Source organism: Melanaphis sacchari, unplaced genomic scaffold (genome assembly GCF_002803265.2).
Source record: "Melanaphis sacchari strain LSU unplaced genomic scaffold, SCAv2.0 Contig40_pilon_pilon, whole genome shotgun sequence".
In the NCBI taxonomy this organism is placed as follows: Eukaryota; Metazoa; Arthropoda; class Insecta; order Hemiptera; family Aphididae; genus Melanaphis; species Melanaphis sacchari.
The window spans coordinates 2,239,402-2,261,561 of record NW_020271264.1 but is presented as its reverse complement, the minus strand read 5'-3'; the positions used below and the strand labels follow the sequence as shown (position 1 = coordinate 2,261,561).

General features: G+C 25.9%; 1 protein-coding gene across 1 annotated transcript in view; it reads left to right on the top strand.

Moving 5' to 3' along the window:
• The window catches only part of LOC112597416 (eye-specific diacylglycerol kinase-like), a 222,069-nt gene that overhangs the window by 173,910 nt on the left and 25,999 nt on the right, over positions 1 to 22,160 (top strand). The window contains 3 exon segments of the mRNA XM_025343462.1: positions 128 to 325; positions 443 to 572; positions 8,695 to 8,816. Of these exon segments, the coding sequence (XP_025199247.1) occupies positions 128 to 325; positions 443 to 572; positions 8,695 to 8,816 (450 nt within the window).

Sequence of the window (22,160 nt, the reverse complement as noted above, 5' to 3'; positions counted from 1 at the left end):
AATTTTTTCATAATGTCACAATTAGTATACATCAATTTACTATATGAAATAAGAATATATTGGATTATAAAGATTAAACAGTTATAAAATGTTAATAATGTGATGGTTTTCGGCTTTTCCCTTGTAGAAACATGGAGTCCGTCTGAAATGTTCGGGTTGTCGGATAATCGTGCACTCGGAATGTCTGGGTAATCTACCGGAAGCAGCTAAGTGCAAGTCGAGCTTCAAGGATGACGGCGTCCGACAATACAGAGAACATAAAACGGTCAAACACCATTGGATGCACAGGAGGACTCAAAAGGACAAATGCTCGCATTGCGGAAAGGTGCGTATATCATATTATTAATATGATCGTCATTGTTGTTCTGTTGTTTTACGGATTCCATAATAAATCGTAACGATTTTCATGAGTCTAATCCGAGAATTTTTGTATTGTCGGCAGGCGTTCCAGTCGGTGTTATCGTTCAGTTCCAAAGAAATCATAGCTCTTACATGCTCTTGGTGCAAGCTCAGTGTTCACAATAAAACCGCATGTTTCAATGATACGAAAATGAACGAACCCTGTTCCTTAGGTGAGCATTACAAATTATATTATATAGCAAATTGACGATCCCAGAATGTCTTTCACGTCGATTACTTTTTCGAAACATAATAATTCTTGCAAGGTGCTTACAACGAAAGAAACGTAAACTTACTCTACAGATGTGATTTGAAATTTATTTTTATATATTATTTAAACTCCAAGGAAATAATAAAACTAACTTAATCTCCAAGACTAGATGATAATCATGTAAATATTTAAAAAGTTAAATTTATTATTTATATATCATCACTTTATTAAGTATTCATGAGTATCGTAATATACCTTAAATTACGTCTGTTATGAGATTTGTTCAATGCCATTTCAATTCTATGCGGAAGATGGCAAGAAAAATGTAATTTATATTAATATTAAGTATAATGCCTAGTACCTAATAAATCATTTTTATATTTTCGATACTAAATGAAATCGATTCAAATAAATAGATACGTTATTTATTCTACAATAAACTAAAACGATGATAATATAAAACGTCCTCTTTTTTAATACATATAGTAGTCATGTACCTACTAAAAAAAAAACTAAATTACAAAAATATGTGTTCATGTTATTTTATCGACATTATCTGTAAATAACGTTTACATCGTAAATCTGAATAACTCTTCTAACTATTTCAATAAAATTTTTTCAAATATTAGTACTTTAAAAAGGATCTAATATTATTTAATTAAATCGTTACTTTATAATTTACCTTCGGCGTTGTACAGTAATTTTCAATTTACTTCACAATTTCATATTTTCATATAATTTAAGCATTGATAACTTATTAACAATGAACAATAATTTTTACGTGATAATACTTATTGATTGTTTTCGTGACACACCATGATAAACGTGTATAAAATTAACTGTCATCTAATCAAGCGACCGTGAGAGACAGTCAACAATATCCAATTAGATGATACAATTTCGTACCCAGTCAGCTTAAATATACACAAATTATTACATTTAAGGTGCAATTACAAACGCTAAAGATATAATATTAAAACAAACATAAGTGAAAAAATAAATCGCAAGCGCAAAAACACAATATATAAGGATGGTGTCTCTACGGCGTAGGAATACAACTTTTGAGTTACCTAATGAAAGTTAAACACACTAGCATCCTTTACACAGCAGCGCTTTACAAAACGGCGTAGTAATAGACAATTGGATGCTCTTGAAAACAAAAATTATTTTTCTCGAAACCTAATAATGTTTATTATTTTTATAATCTTCAAATTAAAACGTTGTGTACTCGTCAAAGATGATAAGAAATTTAATTTTAGTAATCGTTTAGAAATTGAAAAAATTGGTTATTTCGAAATATTAGTAAATTGGAATTGTAGAAAAATACATATTATTTTCAAACACTCGGTTTTATGAAGACTTGTCGAAATATTAATCACATCAAAAATAAATACTGAACGATTTGCGATTAATAAACCAACAATTATTTATTCATCTTTAGACTTATAATTACGTGCTCGCTAAATTTTAGCTTAAAATACATACAGTAAAAATTTCGTTGAAAATTCTTCGTTTATTATTACATTAACATATTTTAAAGATATTATTTACTTATAATACATACTCGCATAGTACGTGGTATATTATCAGGTCAAATATTTTAAAAACAGAATTATTGATTCATTTAGTATTATGCGAAGGACGATAGTGAATTAACAGACAGATTTTATATATAATTATTATAAAGTATTTCAGTTATATATATATTATATATATATATATATATATATATATATATATATATATATATATTTATGTGTGTAACATATTTAATTAGATATTTTATTTTTGTCCGTTAGTTTTTTTTTTTTTCATACACTGAAAAAAATCACTTGTATATATTCAAAACCAATATAGGTTGAAATTAAAATGTATATTTTACACCATGAATTTGTATGTGAAAATATACGAACTATACAAAAGCGAAATAAATTTAAAATACAATACATTTTTCCTCGACTTTTCTTTGTTGTTTAAAATCCTAATTTTTTTTTCTATTTCTATTTACTATTACGATTGATCAGATTAAGAAAAAAAACATTGTATTTACTAGTTAAATTCTTAACGTGTCTATAAGACTAGGTAAGTAATTTATAAGTATGATACCCTCAATTTTTTTTTTTTAATACAGTTATTAAAAATCTTATTTTTGGAATTTGTAATCAATTTAAATATTATATTTTTTAAAACTTGAAATTGCTTATACCACTTACGGAAATTTAGTTAGCGATAAAAACTTATGTTTTTAAACGAGCATATATTGTGTTAGCTTAATTAGCTCTTCAAACACTAAAGCATCCGATGTCTACTACAGTAGAAAATACCTACAGATAGATTAAAAATAATAAATTTTTCATCTAAAAAATAGAACTTAAAAATGAAATTTTAATCCAATGCTAAATTAATCAATTCTTAAATCAACAGATAATTATCTATGGCTTAATTCCTAGATAATGACGAAATATTTTTCAATTTTTTTTTTATTTTATTCGTTTCACAGATATAATATTATTTTTATTAGACATATTTTATGAACTATATTACTAATGTTTTTCTATAATAAATTAAACTATTAAATGTATGTTCCATACTACATAATCATTATTGAAAGGTCCATTTTAAAATTTTTCGATAAGTAGTTATTAATAGTTATCAATAAAAATACCGAATGAGTAGTTAATTAGTTATGAGTACATATTTTAAGTTTGATGAGTGTAATGAAGTAACACTAGAGTACTTCACAAAATATTGGTCCACTATTTAACCCATCAAATCTTTAAATACTTATGAATTAATAATTTATAATAATCAACTATTCATTTGAATATATTTTAAATTCTTATACATTAAATTTCTCAGAAAATATTTTGTTTCAGAATACGAAATTAAAATTATAATTTTCCGTTAATAAAAGTAAAATACTATAACACCCGTTTAAGTACCAATAAAAAATACCAAAAAAAAAAAAATTATCTTGTAATTTTTAAGTAAATTAAAAAAAAATAAGTATCTTCCAAATTATAATCATGGATCTATAAATTATCCTTAGAACGTACTAGTTAATAACTTAGAACTACGGTTAAACTAGTTAAAATTTTGATTTAAATACTTTAAAGTTACCAAAAAAACACCACTGCCAATACTAATATCAATAATATTGATAATAGTCCTAAATTTCCCAATGATGAAGCAGCCACAGTACTAAAGTACTAAAGTGTCTACACGATATGCCATTATTGTAAATTATTATTATTATTACACTATTATATTCGCGTTATCTAGAGTTTATTCGATTAGATGTGGCGACACAAACTTGTTCTGTAGTCGTTCTCATTTATCAACGCCGCTGAAGCCGTTTGTCATCAGAAGTAATACACTCTCTAAGAGAATTTTGATTGTGTAAGCATATTCACACTACAATACCAACGCAGCAGTGTATAAAACGATAACTAGCAAATTTTATGTTATATTTTTAAAATTTCATTTTTTATTCTTTTGAATTAATTGTCTCGAATTGTCATGATAATAAAATTAAATTTATTTACTTAATATAATATTACAGTTTGAATTTAAATAAAATACCACAATTAATTCAAATTCGTAAATTAAATAAAAAGTTCAAACGCTGAGAATATATAAACTAATTAATTAATAAATAAATAATTAATAATTAACTAATTAATTAATAAATATCGTCTAAAAATGTTTAAATTAAATTGGTTCTGGGACTTAACATCTTCTTTATAACAAAAGCGGAAATTTATTTTGAACACAAGAATTAAGTAATAAAAAGTTAGTTGTATCTCGGTCGTTTTTCATATTAAATAAATATAATGATAAAATAACGTGTTTACATTTTTATACTAATTTGAGTTGAGAGCATAAAAATTATGTACTTTTCTTCTGCTTTTTAGACTTTAAAATTAATGTTTTAAAATTGTATTCAAAAATAATCAGAGCGGAAGTATGTGATATGATTTTTTTTTTTTTTAATAATAATCCATTACTGAGTTTTACTGAACAAAAAAAGAACGAAAAACCAACGAGGAAATGATATCATGTGATATAAATAACTTTTAAGCAATTTCCGATGTATGAAAAAATAAAAAATAAATTCATATTGGTTTATGTCTAACTTAATGAATAGAAATGAATAATAGTTTATTTTTGAAAAAAAAAAAGACAAATTTAAATAAAATACTATTACATATTTAAAAAAAAAAGAATTTAGTGCAGGGTACATTGGAGGGCTTGTTGAAATTAAAAAATAATTATAAGAAATTTACGGCAAAAAATATTTACACTAATAGTTGTGGTGGTTATTCTTACAATAACGTCAGTTGATTGTTCCGCTTACTACAAAATTATTCATGTTTTATGATTATCTTGTTAACAATAACTAAACAATATCAATATTATTAAATCCTAACCTAACATTCTTAAATTGAAATTTAACGTAAGATAAATTCCATGAAATTATTATTATTACATTTTAATATATTTTTACTATCACGAATAATATTTACCGAGATATCATTGATATTATTTAAACTTATCTCCGAACAGTAACGGAAAAACATTTATTTGAAAGTTTCGCCAACAAGAAGAATCTTTTGATTTCATCAAAATACAGAACTAACATTTTAGTTGAGCGTTATTCTTTATCAAAGTTATTCCGTCATAATTTAATCTTACCATCTTTGTCAATTTAAAACTCACGTAACATTATTATCATATATATTCACAAAAAACCAAAAAAAAAAAAAAAAAATTGAAAATGAAAATGGCAGTTTAAATAACTTGATTAATCCACTCATTCCTTAGAATTAACCAGGCCTCTGATCGTTTTCTTTTTTTATATATATCATGAATTCTTTTGTATTTCATTTAAGTATGAACTATCATTACATTATTAGTATTTATATTATTCAAACAGTCTTATAAGTAAATTATTATACTCGTATAATTTAGTGGTTATTATAAGTATTTATTTTCAAAATAAGTTAATTATAATACTCCCATAATTATACACGATTTATTAAATCTAAGGCTCCAAGAATCGATCGGCTTTGGGATGGAAATAATGAATAAATCATAAAAGTTTTATGAACCATATTTATAATATTATAATATTGTCATTCATAATGCGTGGTGATAATAAACAGAAAGAAGTAATATAGGTTATACTATATTATATTCCCTATGTAGAGCGCAAAAATAAAGAATTACAAACTATGCGAAAGTCATCGCTCATTTTTTTCCTTTGTAGACAACATCACTAATTAGTCAGCTAATAAAGATTACTTGGTATCTATAAAATGAACAGTGGCCACAACAACTTTAAATTTTTAAATAATATTATGTAATTTTACTATGGACAATGTCTAAACAATAACTATATATACAGAAATATCAGAAACAAGCAATTACTGGGGCATATTATGTACCGATATTTACATCGAAAATGAGTAAAGTGAACAAAAATTATTTACGTTATATAATACACGTATATTCGTACACGCAAATACCGTATCGATCATATTCTTTTCCCCCAAAAATATAATATTACGCTCTCAATACTCGTGCGTTCGTTTGCAACATAAATTTATAACCAATAAATTGAATAACTTAAATTAATTAAATAACACTTTTAAAATCAATCATATTATTGCGATCAACGTAATACGTTGAAAATTGTTTAAAACATAATAGATATTTAAGATTTTATTTAACAAGCACCAAAATCATAACAAACCCTTACCGATATATCAAAATGCATTACATAAAAAATAATATTCAAGCTTCATGACAAAAAAATAAATATATATAGACATTTTATTTTTGTATTTACATAGCATAAAACCTAGTTACCTATGACATAATGACTTATAAAGGAAACTAAATAAAAATAAAAAAAGCCGTCTAATGTGGTCTTCTCAACGGATACTCCAATCTTTAACATAACACAACACACGTACGCAGACCAAAAACAATTATAAAAATATATTCAACTTCAATTAAAAAAAATACTGAAAACCATAAATCATTAAAGTAAACCAAATATTATAAAAATAAACAGTTATGAAAATAAAAACTGTACGACACAACTCTAAAAAATAAATATGAAACTATTACAAACATGAATAAATAAGACACACTTCACATTATACATACACATATGACACTTAAAAAAAAATAATAAGCACTCAACAATTTAAAGTAAATTTGATAACTCAATTAAGATTAATATATTGCATGAACGATGTAACGAAAATATCACACATTTTCATGTTATTCATATCACTGTTATTAAATCAATAGCCAAATCCTCTATGTATAATTATTACGTTTTAGTCTGCGCATGAATATTTTAGATTTGGACCACACAATAGAGGTGTGTGTGTGCGTGTGTATGTTTGAATTTTGGTGAAAACCTCAATTGATATTATATTTGGCAAGTTAGGTAGTTATTGTTAATATAAACGTCATAAACACAATTACCTTCAGGCAGAAAAACCAACTACCTATATTATGGGTTACCTATTATTATTATTTGAACAAAAACATTAAAAATAAGTTATTCAAGAACTTTCAATGAAAAGTATAAAACATCGATTGATTACGAAATAACTTATAATTATTTATAGCAGAGCAAAACAACGTAAGTCTAAAAATTTAACGCATGAAATGTGTGTACAGTGTACAGTATACACTATACGAGTATATTATATTCTCAGACTTCTGATATCGTTAGTTCAACTTTGGTTCGTAAGTTCAAAAATATGACAAGGTTGGATAAAACGAGTTTGTTCGTTTTTATAGTTGATCCACCGAGCAAACAGGACACTATTTTAACACATTTGCAAAAATTTCTTCCTTTAGTTAATTACTACGAAAATATCTCTAGACAAAATAATAAAAACTATTACAGAACTATAACATAGTATATACAAACCGGATAACCCCTCAAAAAACGTTAACGATTGAACTGTATAATAATAGTACTAGAGTATAGAGTATATACTATATATACATAAAGTGACTTAAGGTTTTAACGTGTTTCTGAATTAGGTCAGAAATAAATAAGGATAAAAGGAAAAGAGCACTCTGAAACTTGGTAAACATAGATAAGTAAACTTAACGGTTCTTTTAAACGCCACTTAATTGTTTCCAAACGCAAGATGTGATGTCCGTTCGTTGGTTACGATTGAAATGGTTTACTCAGAATTTCACGCTTTGATTGTTTTTAATATCATATTATTACCCACGATTAGAACCAAGGTTCAAATTAAATAGCATTTTCTAATTTAATACTTTAGAGTAGAAATAGAAATATTAAGGTAACCTATACAGATGTGTTGTGCATTAGGAACTTAAAATACTTTTAACATTTTCTACTGCATATATTATTAATATTATTATGTTTACATATTAACATATTATAAGCGTTATAGATTATCAGTTTGATTCTCCTGTTTTTGGTATTATATTTTTTTTTATTTTTACTACCAGCATTAAATTACATTAGTTTTTGTTTTTCATAAACTATATGATTTTGATAAAATTAGTAGAATCAAAGTTATATGATAAATTCTCAGAGTTAATTTTAGTTTTGTAAATTAATTAATTAATTTTTAAATATTAATTAGTATTTATAAGCCTTTAGCTTAAATAAAAAAATAGTCACACAATTTCAAATATTTTTAATGCATATTTTAAGATTTCCATGCTATTATTTATAGCCCACATCTATCAGTAGTAGTAAGTGCCATAAAATCCAAGCCCAGGTTAATAATCATTACTTTTCTTGTTTTCTCCTCCCACTTTACACACCGTAAACCACAGACATTGAGATATGCAAAACACGAATATACACAAAGAAAAACGATTTTGTTTGAATATTATATTTTATTATATTGTTATGTCGACGATTGTAAAACAAACTACGGAAATGGCCAACCTTTGGTGATTTTTTGCATAAACATTATATTATATTTATTGTATACCTACAACGCGATTATTATACCGAATTCGGTATACCTTTTTACGAGCTTTTTTTAACCCTTATGTTTATGTGTTTTCAGGTAAACATAGTAATATAATTGTCCCACCGTCGTGGATCGTTAAGTTGCCACGGAAGGGAAACTTTAAGTCTAGTATTAGATCACCGAAAAAACGATCGTCTAAGAAGAAAACGAAAGATAAAGTACGTATGATCAATTTGATATGATACGTCGGTACAAAATATAATACTCACTATACCGATTACTATACACTAGTATGGTAACTACAGTTAACGTGATACGCCGCCGTTTGAACCGTACCCGACCTGAAAAGCTGGGTGCATTTACCCGTATCGTTTGTAAATTATGTACACCTTATATCTGCCCGTCGATCGGCTTCGTTTGTTGTTCAGTCGAAACAAAACGTTACGGACTTTTATAAATGAACGTACATTGTTCTCTAGGATCGCGTGTACCATTGTTTTATTTTCATAAGCATTGGGAAACGTACGTGTTGTGTACCTTATAATAGTTAATTAAAACTACTTACATTTTTTATGGCCAAACGGTGTATTATAACAATGCGTTTTTCGTTGTTGAAAAATTCAGTGCTTGCATTATTCGTACGTACAGGAGATACACACACGCGTAACATTGCTACCTGCTACTACACGCACAGAGATATAACTGGGACGAGTCTTGAAAATTTAAAACTTTTATTACAACCGAAAACTCATGACCAACCGTCGCACGATTTCATAATACTGGATATCGGAAGCACATATTATTTTTATCATTCTACAACGTTCTGCGCCTATATTGTTATGTTCTTGTTAATATAATTTTCATTATTCTTAAAGTAACATACATATAGATTAAAGCAACTACACTAGAAATCCATGGAATAAAAACCTATTTAACGACATAGAATCGAGTATTTTCCGCGCTTGAACGGTCGGTCCTTGAATATGAACCGTGTTAATGGTTTTACAAATAAATACATTGTATAATTCCAATAGGTATGTTATTTTACAGTGTTGGGTTAAATAATTAATATGCGAATGTCAAATGAATAAAATTCATTAGGGTTATTTTTATAACTTAAAATTCATGAATTTCAATAAATGTGCGTTCATTAAATTATCAAAATCTATGTAGTTAAATATATAATAAAATATTTTAGAAATATTTTTATTTTTCTTCATTTTCTTCAAATGTTGCTCTCTACTATATTTTAAAATTAACAAAATGGAACTACACAATATTAAATAGTACAATATGATTAATTAGTTTTTTATGGTCAAATTTTTCAAAATAAAATAAAAAGCTTGAACATTATAATCAAAAGTGGCTCCTTATTATTTATAGATCAACCTTAACATGCGCCTCAAAATTGAGCTATTATTAATTTGTGTTTGAATAATATTTGGTTTCCTTATGATAATGATAAAATAACAAATATTTTATAAATATTTATTATTTAAATTCCATACATATTAAGGAATAGTCAATTAATTTTAAACTTAAATTAAATAGCAATGATCTTTTGTTTCCTGACCTTATTTTATACTTGGTGTTAACAACAATAATTGTATTAAATCGCTTAAATTCTTAGTAGAATTTTATTTAAAACATTTGTGTTTATTAGTTCTAGGAAATATATTTCCTTGACTTTAAAGTTAAAACATGGGCATTAATAGACTGAAAAAATAATTGTGCCTAATAAAGTTTCCATCTAACAAACTTACTATAGAAATTCATTGTAAACTTTTTTATTACCGTAGTTTATTCTAATTGTTTTGACACAATGTTCAGTCCTAAGCTTCTAAACCATCTAAAAAGCCATTAGAACTATACCACTAACGCGAAATTTAATGACAGTAACCGGTCTAGTCAATTTGTATAATTCAATTATTAAAAACGTCTACTTTTAAAACATTTACGAATTCTGACGAAACTAATCAACCGCTATAATTGGTTTCACAATGATATAACAAATGACAACTACTATATTATATTATGTTTTCATTTTGGAAGAGAAAATTTTCAGATGGTATCATAATATTAAATAAACACATTTAAACTTTAACATAATAACATTATGTTTTAGTTTCAAAATCAATTTCAATTAAAATTTATGTTTTAATTAAGACGTCGATATAGGCATTCAAACAAAATTCATTATTTTAATTAATTTCTATGTTTTTAAAATAAAACATTTTTTTTTTTTTTGCCGTATGTCCATAATGAAGAACATCGGCGTTTATCCAATTCTAAATATTGATTAAAAAAATTCAATTGGATAATTTTTCTAGGTTATAATGTGCATTAAATAAAAACTAAATTTAATTACCTATTGCATAACTATATATTAAAATAATCTATATATTTCATATTTCATAAAATTACAACATATATGTTTGTAATGCTATAGCATTGGTCATAATATAGCTTTAATTTAAATAGATCTAATTGCAAGTTTCAATAAAATATAATATGGTATTAATTATTAAACTATACAAACTGTGATAGCAATAATGAAACAAGAACTTTTTAAACTAAAATACAATATGCATTATTTGCGAATCTTGCGTTCGAGTGAATCATAATAATTACGAAGCATTAAAACAAATTAACATTAATGAAAAAGTCAGATTAATGCCAATAAATACATCTACTTAATCCATTAACTTGTGATTTAAAGCTTTAAATAACAATTAAATAATAGAACATTGCAAAGTAATTGCGAGTATGGTGTTGCGTGACATGTTATTACATGTGACGTTATCGAACGACTGAATATACACATTGTAATACAAATATATAGTATGATTTTACCAATAATAATTACGCCCATTTTGTGCTTTGGCAATGAATTCATTTAAATTTTGATTTTTGAAATTTAAAGTATACTTAAATCTATATATTCAAAACCTAGATTTTTACACTATTTAAAGAAGTATACTGTGGTGCAGAAATAAACTTATTTTTATAAAATAAGAATCGCTCTTTTTTTACTGTAAATTATTTATAAGATGACTTTTTATAGATGCTGATATATCTAAATTGAAATTAGAAAAAATAATTTAAGAGTTATTTAACTTTCTTTGCTCAGGATAATAGGTCCATAAAAATGAGTTTGGGAAGTTTGAGGGCTATGAAGATTAAAACATTTTAGTTGTTTATAATAATAATAATCTATCAACATATTATTTATTAAAAATTTGTATAGTTTTAATTAAAACTATCTAACGTCATAAATTTTTTTTAGAAACTATTTCTTAGAACTATTATCCTTACTAAATAATATAAATTGTAATAACTCAGAAACTATTGATTTGATTTTTGATTAAGATACGTTAACATATAAAACAATTCATCTGCTTAATAATTTACAGATTAAGAATAGTTTCCATTTGAAAAAAAAAAACGCTTTTAAGTCTACAGGACACTTCTGAAATGGTATAAAAAATAAGAGGGAGAACATCATACTTAATAAATCACCCTATATAAGACACTGTACGTGCATCCTTCCATAATATTCGAGTGATTGCATTCTAATTATAAATTCTCGATTTATTTTTAGTGTAGATGTAGAAGCTTCATTATAGAAGTATACGTTTTCTAAACATTCAGCTATTATTTCGCTATTATCTATATTATTACAAGTATTATTATAATGTACGTAATGTTTACGTTTTAATTACACATAGGTACCTCTGATAAAATTTTAAATCATTATAAAAAAAATAAATAATAAATACTTCATGTAATTAAATAACCTAATATTTATTAGCTAGATATTTTTCAAATTGATTTTAACCGTACGATAATTTTTTAACTAGATCAGTGTTTATAGTATGTGTAAATAAGGGGGACCGATCAAAATATCTTCTAAATAATATCTTTGGTTAAAATATATTTTCTTAATTCTTTTTTTCTTATTAGTTAATTAATTATTATACATAATTGTATCTACAATCAACATTTTATATTTGAAAATATTTAATATCTGAAATTAGTTGCTAATCTACTATATATTAGGTATTTACTACGTGTACATATTATGTCATTAAGATAAAAATGGTAAAGGCTTTATCTGTTAATTAGGTGAGATTTTCGTAACAGGGCATTTTAGCAGGTTTATATATTATTTAATCACACGAGTTTTACTTGTCAACTAATATTTGATTTTCTTTCTTAAACTTTATTTAAATATGACACTCTTTCATTCATTAATAATAAAAAAGGTAATAATCTATTATTACACAATGGATATATCAATATTTTTTATAACAATGGTAAAAAGAACAATTTATCAGATCAATTCTATGGATAAAGAATTTTTTTTAAATTTGTTTAAAATATGATCAAATACATTTTTATCAAGACATTATGATATGAAATCGTAAATAAGATAAGAATAACAAAATTCATCTTAATATTAAAGTTTCGACAGTAAGTCCTTAGTACATATCATAAGAACAATAAATTATTTGTCTATTATCAACCTTAAAATTAAAGTTTTTATTTGTACTAATATTAAAAGCAATATTCTATCAAATATGTATTTTCGGTTGTCTATTACAATTAAATACTTAAATAAGTTATAATATTGTTAATAATTTCTATCAGGATGAACGTAAATCCATTTTAAAATACCTGCATTGTGCAAAATATTTCATTTCAATTTTCAAGTCACGCAGCGTACGTCACTATACACACGTTATAAACCATTATATATATATATCTGATACTACATCTAATATGTATTAAACAGTATTTTATATTACAATATTATTGTACACGAAATGAAAAACTCTTAAATTTTCTATTTTTTTTTTTTTTTTTATGAAACAAATTAACTTAAACTTTTTACTTAATTTAACCTTCAAAACCTCACAGTTACAATTACTAAATAAAATTACACTCTTTGCTGGACGTCTCCTACTATCGACCGGCGGTCGGCCGGCAATCATTAGTCGGCACCGTTATCATATTATCGGTTGATAACATGTAAAAATAAAATCGCTTAAACCATTTATCAAAACAATCAACATCTAGTCTTACTGCATCTCAAAATAACGATTGCAAAATTCGTATGCATAGTGAGTCAAGCGACATATTTAACTCGTCCGTTGAATGGAGAATAACCTTTTATCTTCAAGAAAAGGGAACAAATCCAAAAGAAACCATTCATCTACCAATATTCTAGTACCAAAGGAAACTAAATCAGTTTTTATGACAGCCGCTACAGAAAATGACGACAGTGAAAATATCACTCAAAACTCTTACGAAAATATAACTAAAACCACTGATGACGCCCAAAATACAAACACTTAACTTTTGCCACCAATATTTGTCCGGAGAGTACTAGAACTTGTCGAACTTCGCAACCAATTAATTAAGTTGATTAGTTCTGAAAATGTATCATTCAAATCAACAACAAACAATTTAAAAATACAAACCAAAAATTTCCGATTTATATTGGGAAACAATATATTAACTAAAATAAAATAACGCACAATGCCATACATTTTAACCCCAATAGAATATAAATCTTCCCGTGTATTTATTAAGAACCTACACTAACAGTCAAAATCGTAATAGCCATTTATAATATATGCTTTACATTTCACCGAATTATCGACGTTTTTAAAAAAAAGCAACAAAAACCAAACTGGCAATGTTTCTCGTTGATTTAGAACCAGCGTTATTCAATAACGATAAATTTAGTGCAACATCAAAACTCCATTCTAAAATAAAAACAGCGGAGCTACACACATATAGATATATCATAGAATACCTAAATTTTTAATACTACGGCTACTAAAAAAAAAAAAACTGTTCATATCATCCAAGATGCATTCACTAGAGAAAAAATCGTACAAACCAACAACTGCAGTAAATCAAACGAGATATCAGCCAAATGAGCTCTCTGCCAGAATGACCATCCAGCGAACTAAAGAAAGTCAAATCTATAAACAGCTCCAACGATTCCGAAATCCAACTACAAACAAACTCAAATCCAATTTAAAAAATAACACAAATACAAATTATACAAATAATGTGACTAAAAATAATAATAACTGTAAATCTACCCAACAGCAGTCAACAGAAATAAACTCAAATCCACCATACCTCACTCTCGTGTTTAGGCCTCATCTAACCATAAACCCAACTCTTCTAATGGAAAAAAATGAGAACTTGTTTCTCACTAACTTCATAGTTGAATTAAAAGCACTATTAAGCCCACTGATATCTCTCCTCACTATGATTCTCAATTGCACATTTAATTAAAATGCTAAATAACTCATATAATATCTCCTCATCATTAGTCATCCTGCTTTAAAATATCAACGGTGTAGACAACCATAAAAATGATAAAAAAATTGGCTTAGCTCTAATTGTTTAAGCTCATTTCACACTCAATACTAAATTTATAATGCCAGGCTTTACCTTAATTTCTTCAAGCAGAGCACATTAAACAAAAATGGATTCCATTAAACACCAAACGTAAGTCTCTTTATGCCCTTCTTGGAAAACATTCCATAGTTAGCTTAAAAAACAAACTCTTATTACATAAAACTTTATTAATGCCAATGTTGTCTTATGAGATATAATTATGAAATTCTGCTAAGAAAACAAATACAATTTAAATACAAATCTTCCAATCAATAACATTACGTATGATTTCAAACGTGCTTTTCTACGTAAAAAAACCATATGCTCTACTCTGAATTAAACATCCAAACAGTCTCAGAGGTACCAACATCGTTCTATAAGCTATTTCGTTATCGCTTAGCAAACCATTAAAACTCTCTGATCCGTGCCCTTTACTCTGCCAACATTCTAGGAAACTCACAGAGAGACTAAAGAAAAACTGGTATAAAGTCGTACTAATATAAGATAAAACAATATTTAAAATTTAAAAAAAAAATAATAAATATTTAAATAAGTCTAAAACATTGTATCATTCACTTTAAAAGTTTTACTTTCTGATACTTTCTTTAAATCAAATCATTCTTGTTAAAAAAAAAAAAAAAGATATATATATAAATATACATAAATAAATAAATACACCTTACATCACATATACTTAGTGAAAAAATACCTTTACAGATTGTATGTTTTCAAATAAATTTAAAAAAAAAATTCTATATTCATAAGCTCAAATTAATAATGGAAACTAAAATATTTACACTATTTGCAAACAATATTATACAAATATACAATGGAAACATGTAAACGATGTATTTGTACGTTTTGTGTAATAATATATATTAACGTGATTTTTATGCTTCGCTTTTTATAAAAATAATTTAAAATTTAAATCACATGTGACTAATGCAACTATATAACAATTCTGACATTTATATTTTTAAACAGATATTCTGTTTTATAACCACAGCCTTGTGGATTTAGTTGAATAAAAACAATTTATATTTAAAATAAATAAACAAAAAAAAATTAAAAATAAAAATAAAATAAAATATAAATAATAGTATTCATATTATTAAATGATTATTTCGACAAATTATTCAAATTTTGCATAAAAATTATTTATAGTGGGTATACTTTTATGGAAAGGAAATACAATAAATAATACCTATAACAATTTAGCTAAATTTGATATTAGTCTTTCAAAAGTTATATATTTTTCATATATCTACTTGTTATTCGTAAACTTTTTTCCTATTTTGTTCGTTCTAAATTGAAAAAGTAATAAAAACAAAAATTGTAATGGTTATGTTTGTTTCAAAAAAAAAAAAAAAAAAACTGTTAGATCGCACCGTTGTTTTGATTTATTTATTTGTTTGTTTACGCCTCAAATCTACACAAAAATATGTTGCATACAAACTATGCTAGAAGAAAAGCAGTAATACAATTTCACAGACAGACCATTAAAGCTAACGTCTATAATACTTAAGTTTAAAACGTTTGCGCACAACATGTTTGATACAGAAAATAATGGTAATACTCGAATTGAATTAGTATATCGTATTCACTTAAATACACAATATTATTATGACTAATTATCATTTGTAATTATAAATCGCAATAAAACTATACAACCACAGATCAAACAATAGGAATTAATAAATCTCTTGCTATGAATACAGTATCGTTCAATCGTACAATCATTAATAAAATCTAAACGGTTTAATCTAATAAATCCTTCGAAATAATATGCTTAACGCTACTTAACGCTCTTCTGTATATATCTTTAATGAATCTATCTATAATTACTTGAAACACAACCACCGTCAAATAGATTTCCATGGTATTATATTGATATACAAATGTCCGCGATTGTCTTCAAAATCATTTTGAAGCCTTAATGTTTAGGAACTGTCTTTTCGCACTTCTGGGAAATCCTCTTCATCGCCTTAACAATGACTTAAAGTGGGATTTAATCAAGTATAAATTATAAACTTAAATTTCAATAAAGATTGCATTTAAGTGAAAGTTTCTTCACAGTTGAATTATAATTACATGTAGTCTCTAATTATTATTATAAATATTTCCAAGCAATAATAATAATAATAATAATAATAATAAAGTTTTCTCTGATAAGACACGCTCAGCATCGTCCAGATTATATCCAGAAATGTTTCATATCATTCCAAATTGAACACAAAACCATAATCTATAGCTGTATCAAAATACCTTGACGACGAAAACAATAACTGTGATAAATATGAACATAGTTAAGATAACAATACCAAAGTTTCAAAAATCCAATGGATAGTTAGCGCCGATACGTGTTGCGCACTTCCCTAAACACAGGTTCAGAGTTGGGCATAAGCATGCGTAGACTTCATCGCAATATAATATTTTAAACGAGAAAATTGTTAATTATTACCTTTTTATTTTAAAAAAATAAATATTTTTAGCATTTTGAACTATAATATATGCACATTGCATAGGTATAGCAACTCGTTTTGCGTGATATACAGTAATATATTATTTTTACAGTTTATATTTGTTTCTTGTAATAAACATATTTTTTTAAATATTTTTTCCTCTAAATTTAACGATTGTTTTTATTTTTATTTTTTATACAGATGCCATATTTCAAAAAAATAAATATCATTGCATTTTTAAACACCAGCGTAATGTTATCGTTGTAGTTTTTTTCGTTGTTTATGTTTTTACACCTCAACCTAACGATTACAGCGGTGGTGTGCGGTGGTGGTCGAGGTCGTGACGATATGAATAAAATAAAATTTCGTCCACCAAAAATCATCGTTATCTAACTATAAGCCATAGACACGTCGTATGCCAAATCCGAGTATAATAGATCCGAACAACAATCTGGTGTGTAATATATATATATATATATAATACTAATATACAGTGAATGCCGCCCGCAGCAACAATTTACTATGTATGCTCTTCGACCATACATTTATTTATGAGACTGTACCGGTCAAAAAGCGGTCGTAAAAGTTTTAATGTCCCGCGGGGACCGATGTTGCGAGTTCGTGCGCGTAGGTACGTTGCATACAATATAGGGTATATGGTGTGTCTGAAAAGTTTGGAAACCGCCTAAATCCGTTTATTATACAGCCGCGTTTGACGTACAAAAATCGAAGGTCACGAAACCGTACCAACCGTCAACGTGAGAAAGTGGCGTTTACAATATTATAATAATATTATGCTATAACATATGATATTAATCCTGCAGGGCTGTGAATTCGATATACCAAGCACAGTGAAATACGCATGCGATTGTGCAATAATTAATATCCCAAAACATAGATATGAGATTAGGCAAAAAAAAAACTTTATTCGTATTATAAATCCACAATAATTATACGTAAAAAACGTTCAAAAAATACCAATAAATAATATGCGTAAAATATGAAAAATGAAATTTTCATGATAAATAACTGAAAAAGTATGTAATTTGTTTTTAAAAAAATGCTCAATTCATTTTCCACCGAAATGTGCATTAAAAACATTTAAAAACAATTCCATCTTTGTTGCATAGCCTTAAGTCTAAAAAATCGTTTTGTGAACTTTTCATACACTTCAACAGACTCTTTTCCAGTTTTAATCTATACTTAGAATGCCTAAAATATACCAATAATAAGTATATTGCTTTATTTTCATAGCTATAAAAATATTTTCGAGTGGAATAAAAATATTACATCGGTATTGTATTTTAGATTTTACATGACCTAATTACCAACCTTAAACACTATTTCTAGTTATTTATTTTAATATTTTAGTTTAATTTAATTTGTATGGAACACTTTAAGCTACTTAATTTATGGATAACATTTTTTTACAGGCTTATATAGAACAGATAACTAGTATAAGCATGGTTGAAAATGCTGTTTTTCATGGTTGTTGACTTAAATAATAGCACATGACTTTACATCGTTATGCGTTTCATATTCTTTTTTAATAAACTTAGTTTAAAAAATACAACGCATTGAGCATATTATACCTCTTAGTAAGGTTTGATATTTTATCACAAGTGTGCACATTAGAAAATTTAAAAAGCTTACAAAATTATGAGAGGTTAACATTTTCTGTAATTTGAATATTATTTATACCTATATAGGTACGGCAAAATTACACAATGCTGAAAATAGCTCAATATGACGGTGTAGCTGTAGTTAAGTGCTATAAAAGTATATTCCTAGTATGTTAGAAAACTTATACGACTATACCACAATATTTTCGATGGTGCAAATTACAATTTTCATTGGGTAGGGATTACACAAAATTTAAATTGAGAGGGTAATTTTGTAAGTACAAATGGAGCAAATCTATAGATGTCGCAAATAATGCCATCACTCAACATTTTAAGTTTTGAGTAATGCATATATAATTTTCTTATAAATTTATAGAAATATTTAAGATTATCAAATTCCTGCGATTTTAAAAATATGTTTATTATTCGTATCGTTTTAAAATTTGCAAGACGATTTTCTTTGTAAATTTCAGATTTTTTTTTCATTGTTTATAATATTACTGTTACATTTGAAAAATTATCTTGAGTTTTAATCGCATTAAAAATTTGCACCATGTATTTTTTACCGCAAATGGTAATAATGTGTCCTGGACAGAATAATTAAAATTATACTGAATGTTATATCCACGATGGATTAAAGAAAGAAAATAAATTATGTAAACATATAAATCAGAATTATAGCTAGTTAGGTTAGGTTAGGTTACATATTATCATCGTTCCAATTAATTTTATTCCATTTTTAAATTTTTTTTTTTATTATTTATTATAAATTAAAATGTTTCAACACACTGGGTGTTATTACAAGTATTATTTTTTAAATTAATTTGTGTTATCTATAAGAACTTATATAATATGTATATTACAAATGATGATGCGTTGTCGTCCGATATAATATAATATATAATTTCTTAATTATTTCAGAAATAGACAATTCACGCTTAATGATATTAGATAGTATGAAAACAGTAAACAGTTACTTGAACCATATCATTCTATTTAACTGCATCCGAACGAAAATTTTGGTATTTAAAATTATGTTTCGGGATTTGGCGTAAGACTAACAGGATGGAGGTGAAAAATTCAAAAAAAGGATAGTTTTGAAAGGATTTATTGAAAAATTAAATTTTGCTATGCGCGAAACGTTCACACGCGTTACAATTCAAACAACGTACGTCAAAATTCGCTAATTAAATGGTCTATAATAATAATTGTTTTTGTCGGCGTCGTCGCCATTACGAACTAAAAGTGCTGCGTATTTTGTGACGACGGTAAATTTCAATATTCTTACCGTTCTTGATTAATCGTATTACGTACGTGAATAACGGTCTATTGAGTAAATGTTATCTATATTTTAGTGTTAAACGAAAGTGATTGATATATGGGATGATTCATCGAGAAAACTCACAATACTTTTATTCCTTTAAAATAAATTTGTTCACATACTGGATTTTGAAACTTTTAAGTAGACCATTAATTTATTAAGCACAAAACGTAATTAATAAAAGACCATATTTTTAATTATTTATATTTTAATTACAAAAACCTCGTTATTTATTTATATCTTTATAACAGTAACTATTTAGAATTGGCACTCCAAGAAATTTCTGGGAATTTCTAGAGAGTTGCAAGAACACGCAGAATCGTTCCCTGGAATACTGAATTATGAAATCATTTAAATTGAATAATATTTTACGTAAATATTCTTTATTATTTATTAGAATACATGAAGTAATGATATTCCTTCTGAAATAAATATTAGTAAATCAATTGCATCTAAATATCAATTGTTTCAATATCATATTATAACCACTGTGATAATCACTACGTAGATATTTGTATTTATAAATTATAAATAATTAACTACGAATTATTTTCTCATCTTGTATTTAATTGTTTTAACTTAATATTATATTTGAACGTCTTAAGTTTAATAGTTTTCATACATACGACACTGATAATTTTTGTTATTCTAGAAAATCCTTTCCCATGAATTTCAGCTAAGTTATGTAGTTCATCAGATTTGACTAATCTTACAACTACTAAGATTCTATAAATAAAATTCTTATGAATCACTTTCAAGTATTAAATGGAAATAATACTATATATTGTTACAATATTAAACATTTTTATTTTCTCTTTAATTTCTTGCAGATTGTATTGACTTGCATAATATATTACTTTAAACTTTTACCATCGGAATTTTAAAATATAACACTCATTATTAATGTATAGTGCCTATACTATAATATAAGTAGTATAAAAAGAGGCTGATTTAGTTTTGAACAAATCTGAAAGCGTACACCATAGCTTATCGATTTATGTGCTTTTAATACGTCAGAATGCTAGAATTTAATAACAATAGTGTTACTTTTATTATCAATAAACGAGGCTAAAATTGTTATAAAGGTTCATTTAAATTACGTCGAATATAGACAAATAATAATGTACCAAAATGAATTTGTTGTTAAAATGCAGCTATAATACATTGTGTTAAACAAATATATACATTGTATGTAAGTAGTGAAATGATAAACAAAAAATACAAAATTATATTAAATTCAAGTATTCTTACGAACAAATATGACTTGGATATTTTTCTCCATAAACGCGTATCATAGTTTTCCGATGAGTATAGATATATAATTACATAATATTGCAACTCGTCGATTAAACAGTTTTCCCCATAAAAGATAATATAATTTAAAATACTTACCTATAATCAACTAATAAATTTATTTTTGCCATCGATGGACAATGGACATGAAATCTTATGTCCGAGCTATGGTTGGTGAGGAGACATGATATTACTTTTTCATAAAATGCATTCTAAAGTATCTCTCACAGTCTTCCTAAACGTTATACATAAAACATTATCAATGCGTTATTATAGAAATTCACGTTTTTAGGTTTTAAGTAAACTTTTCACTGTTGTTTTCAATTTAAGCACGTTTGCGTGTACAATTAGCACATATATAAACTAAAAGTATGTTTTATATTTTATTTTTTTGTAAAACAAATAAAGAAAAATAAACATTGTGCACGAAGTGCAGAAGCATCA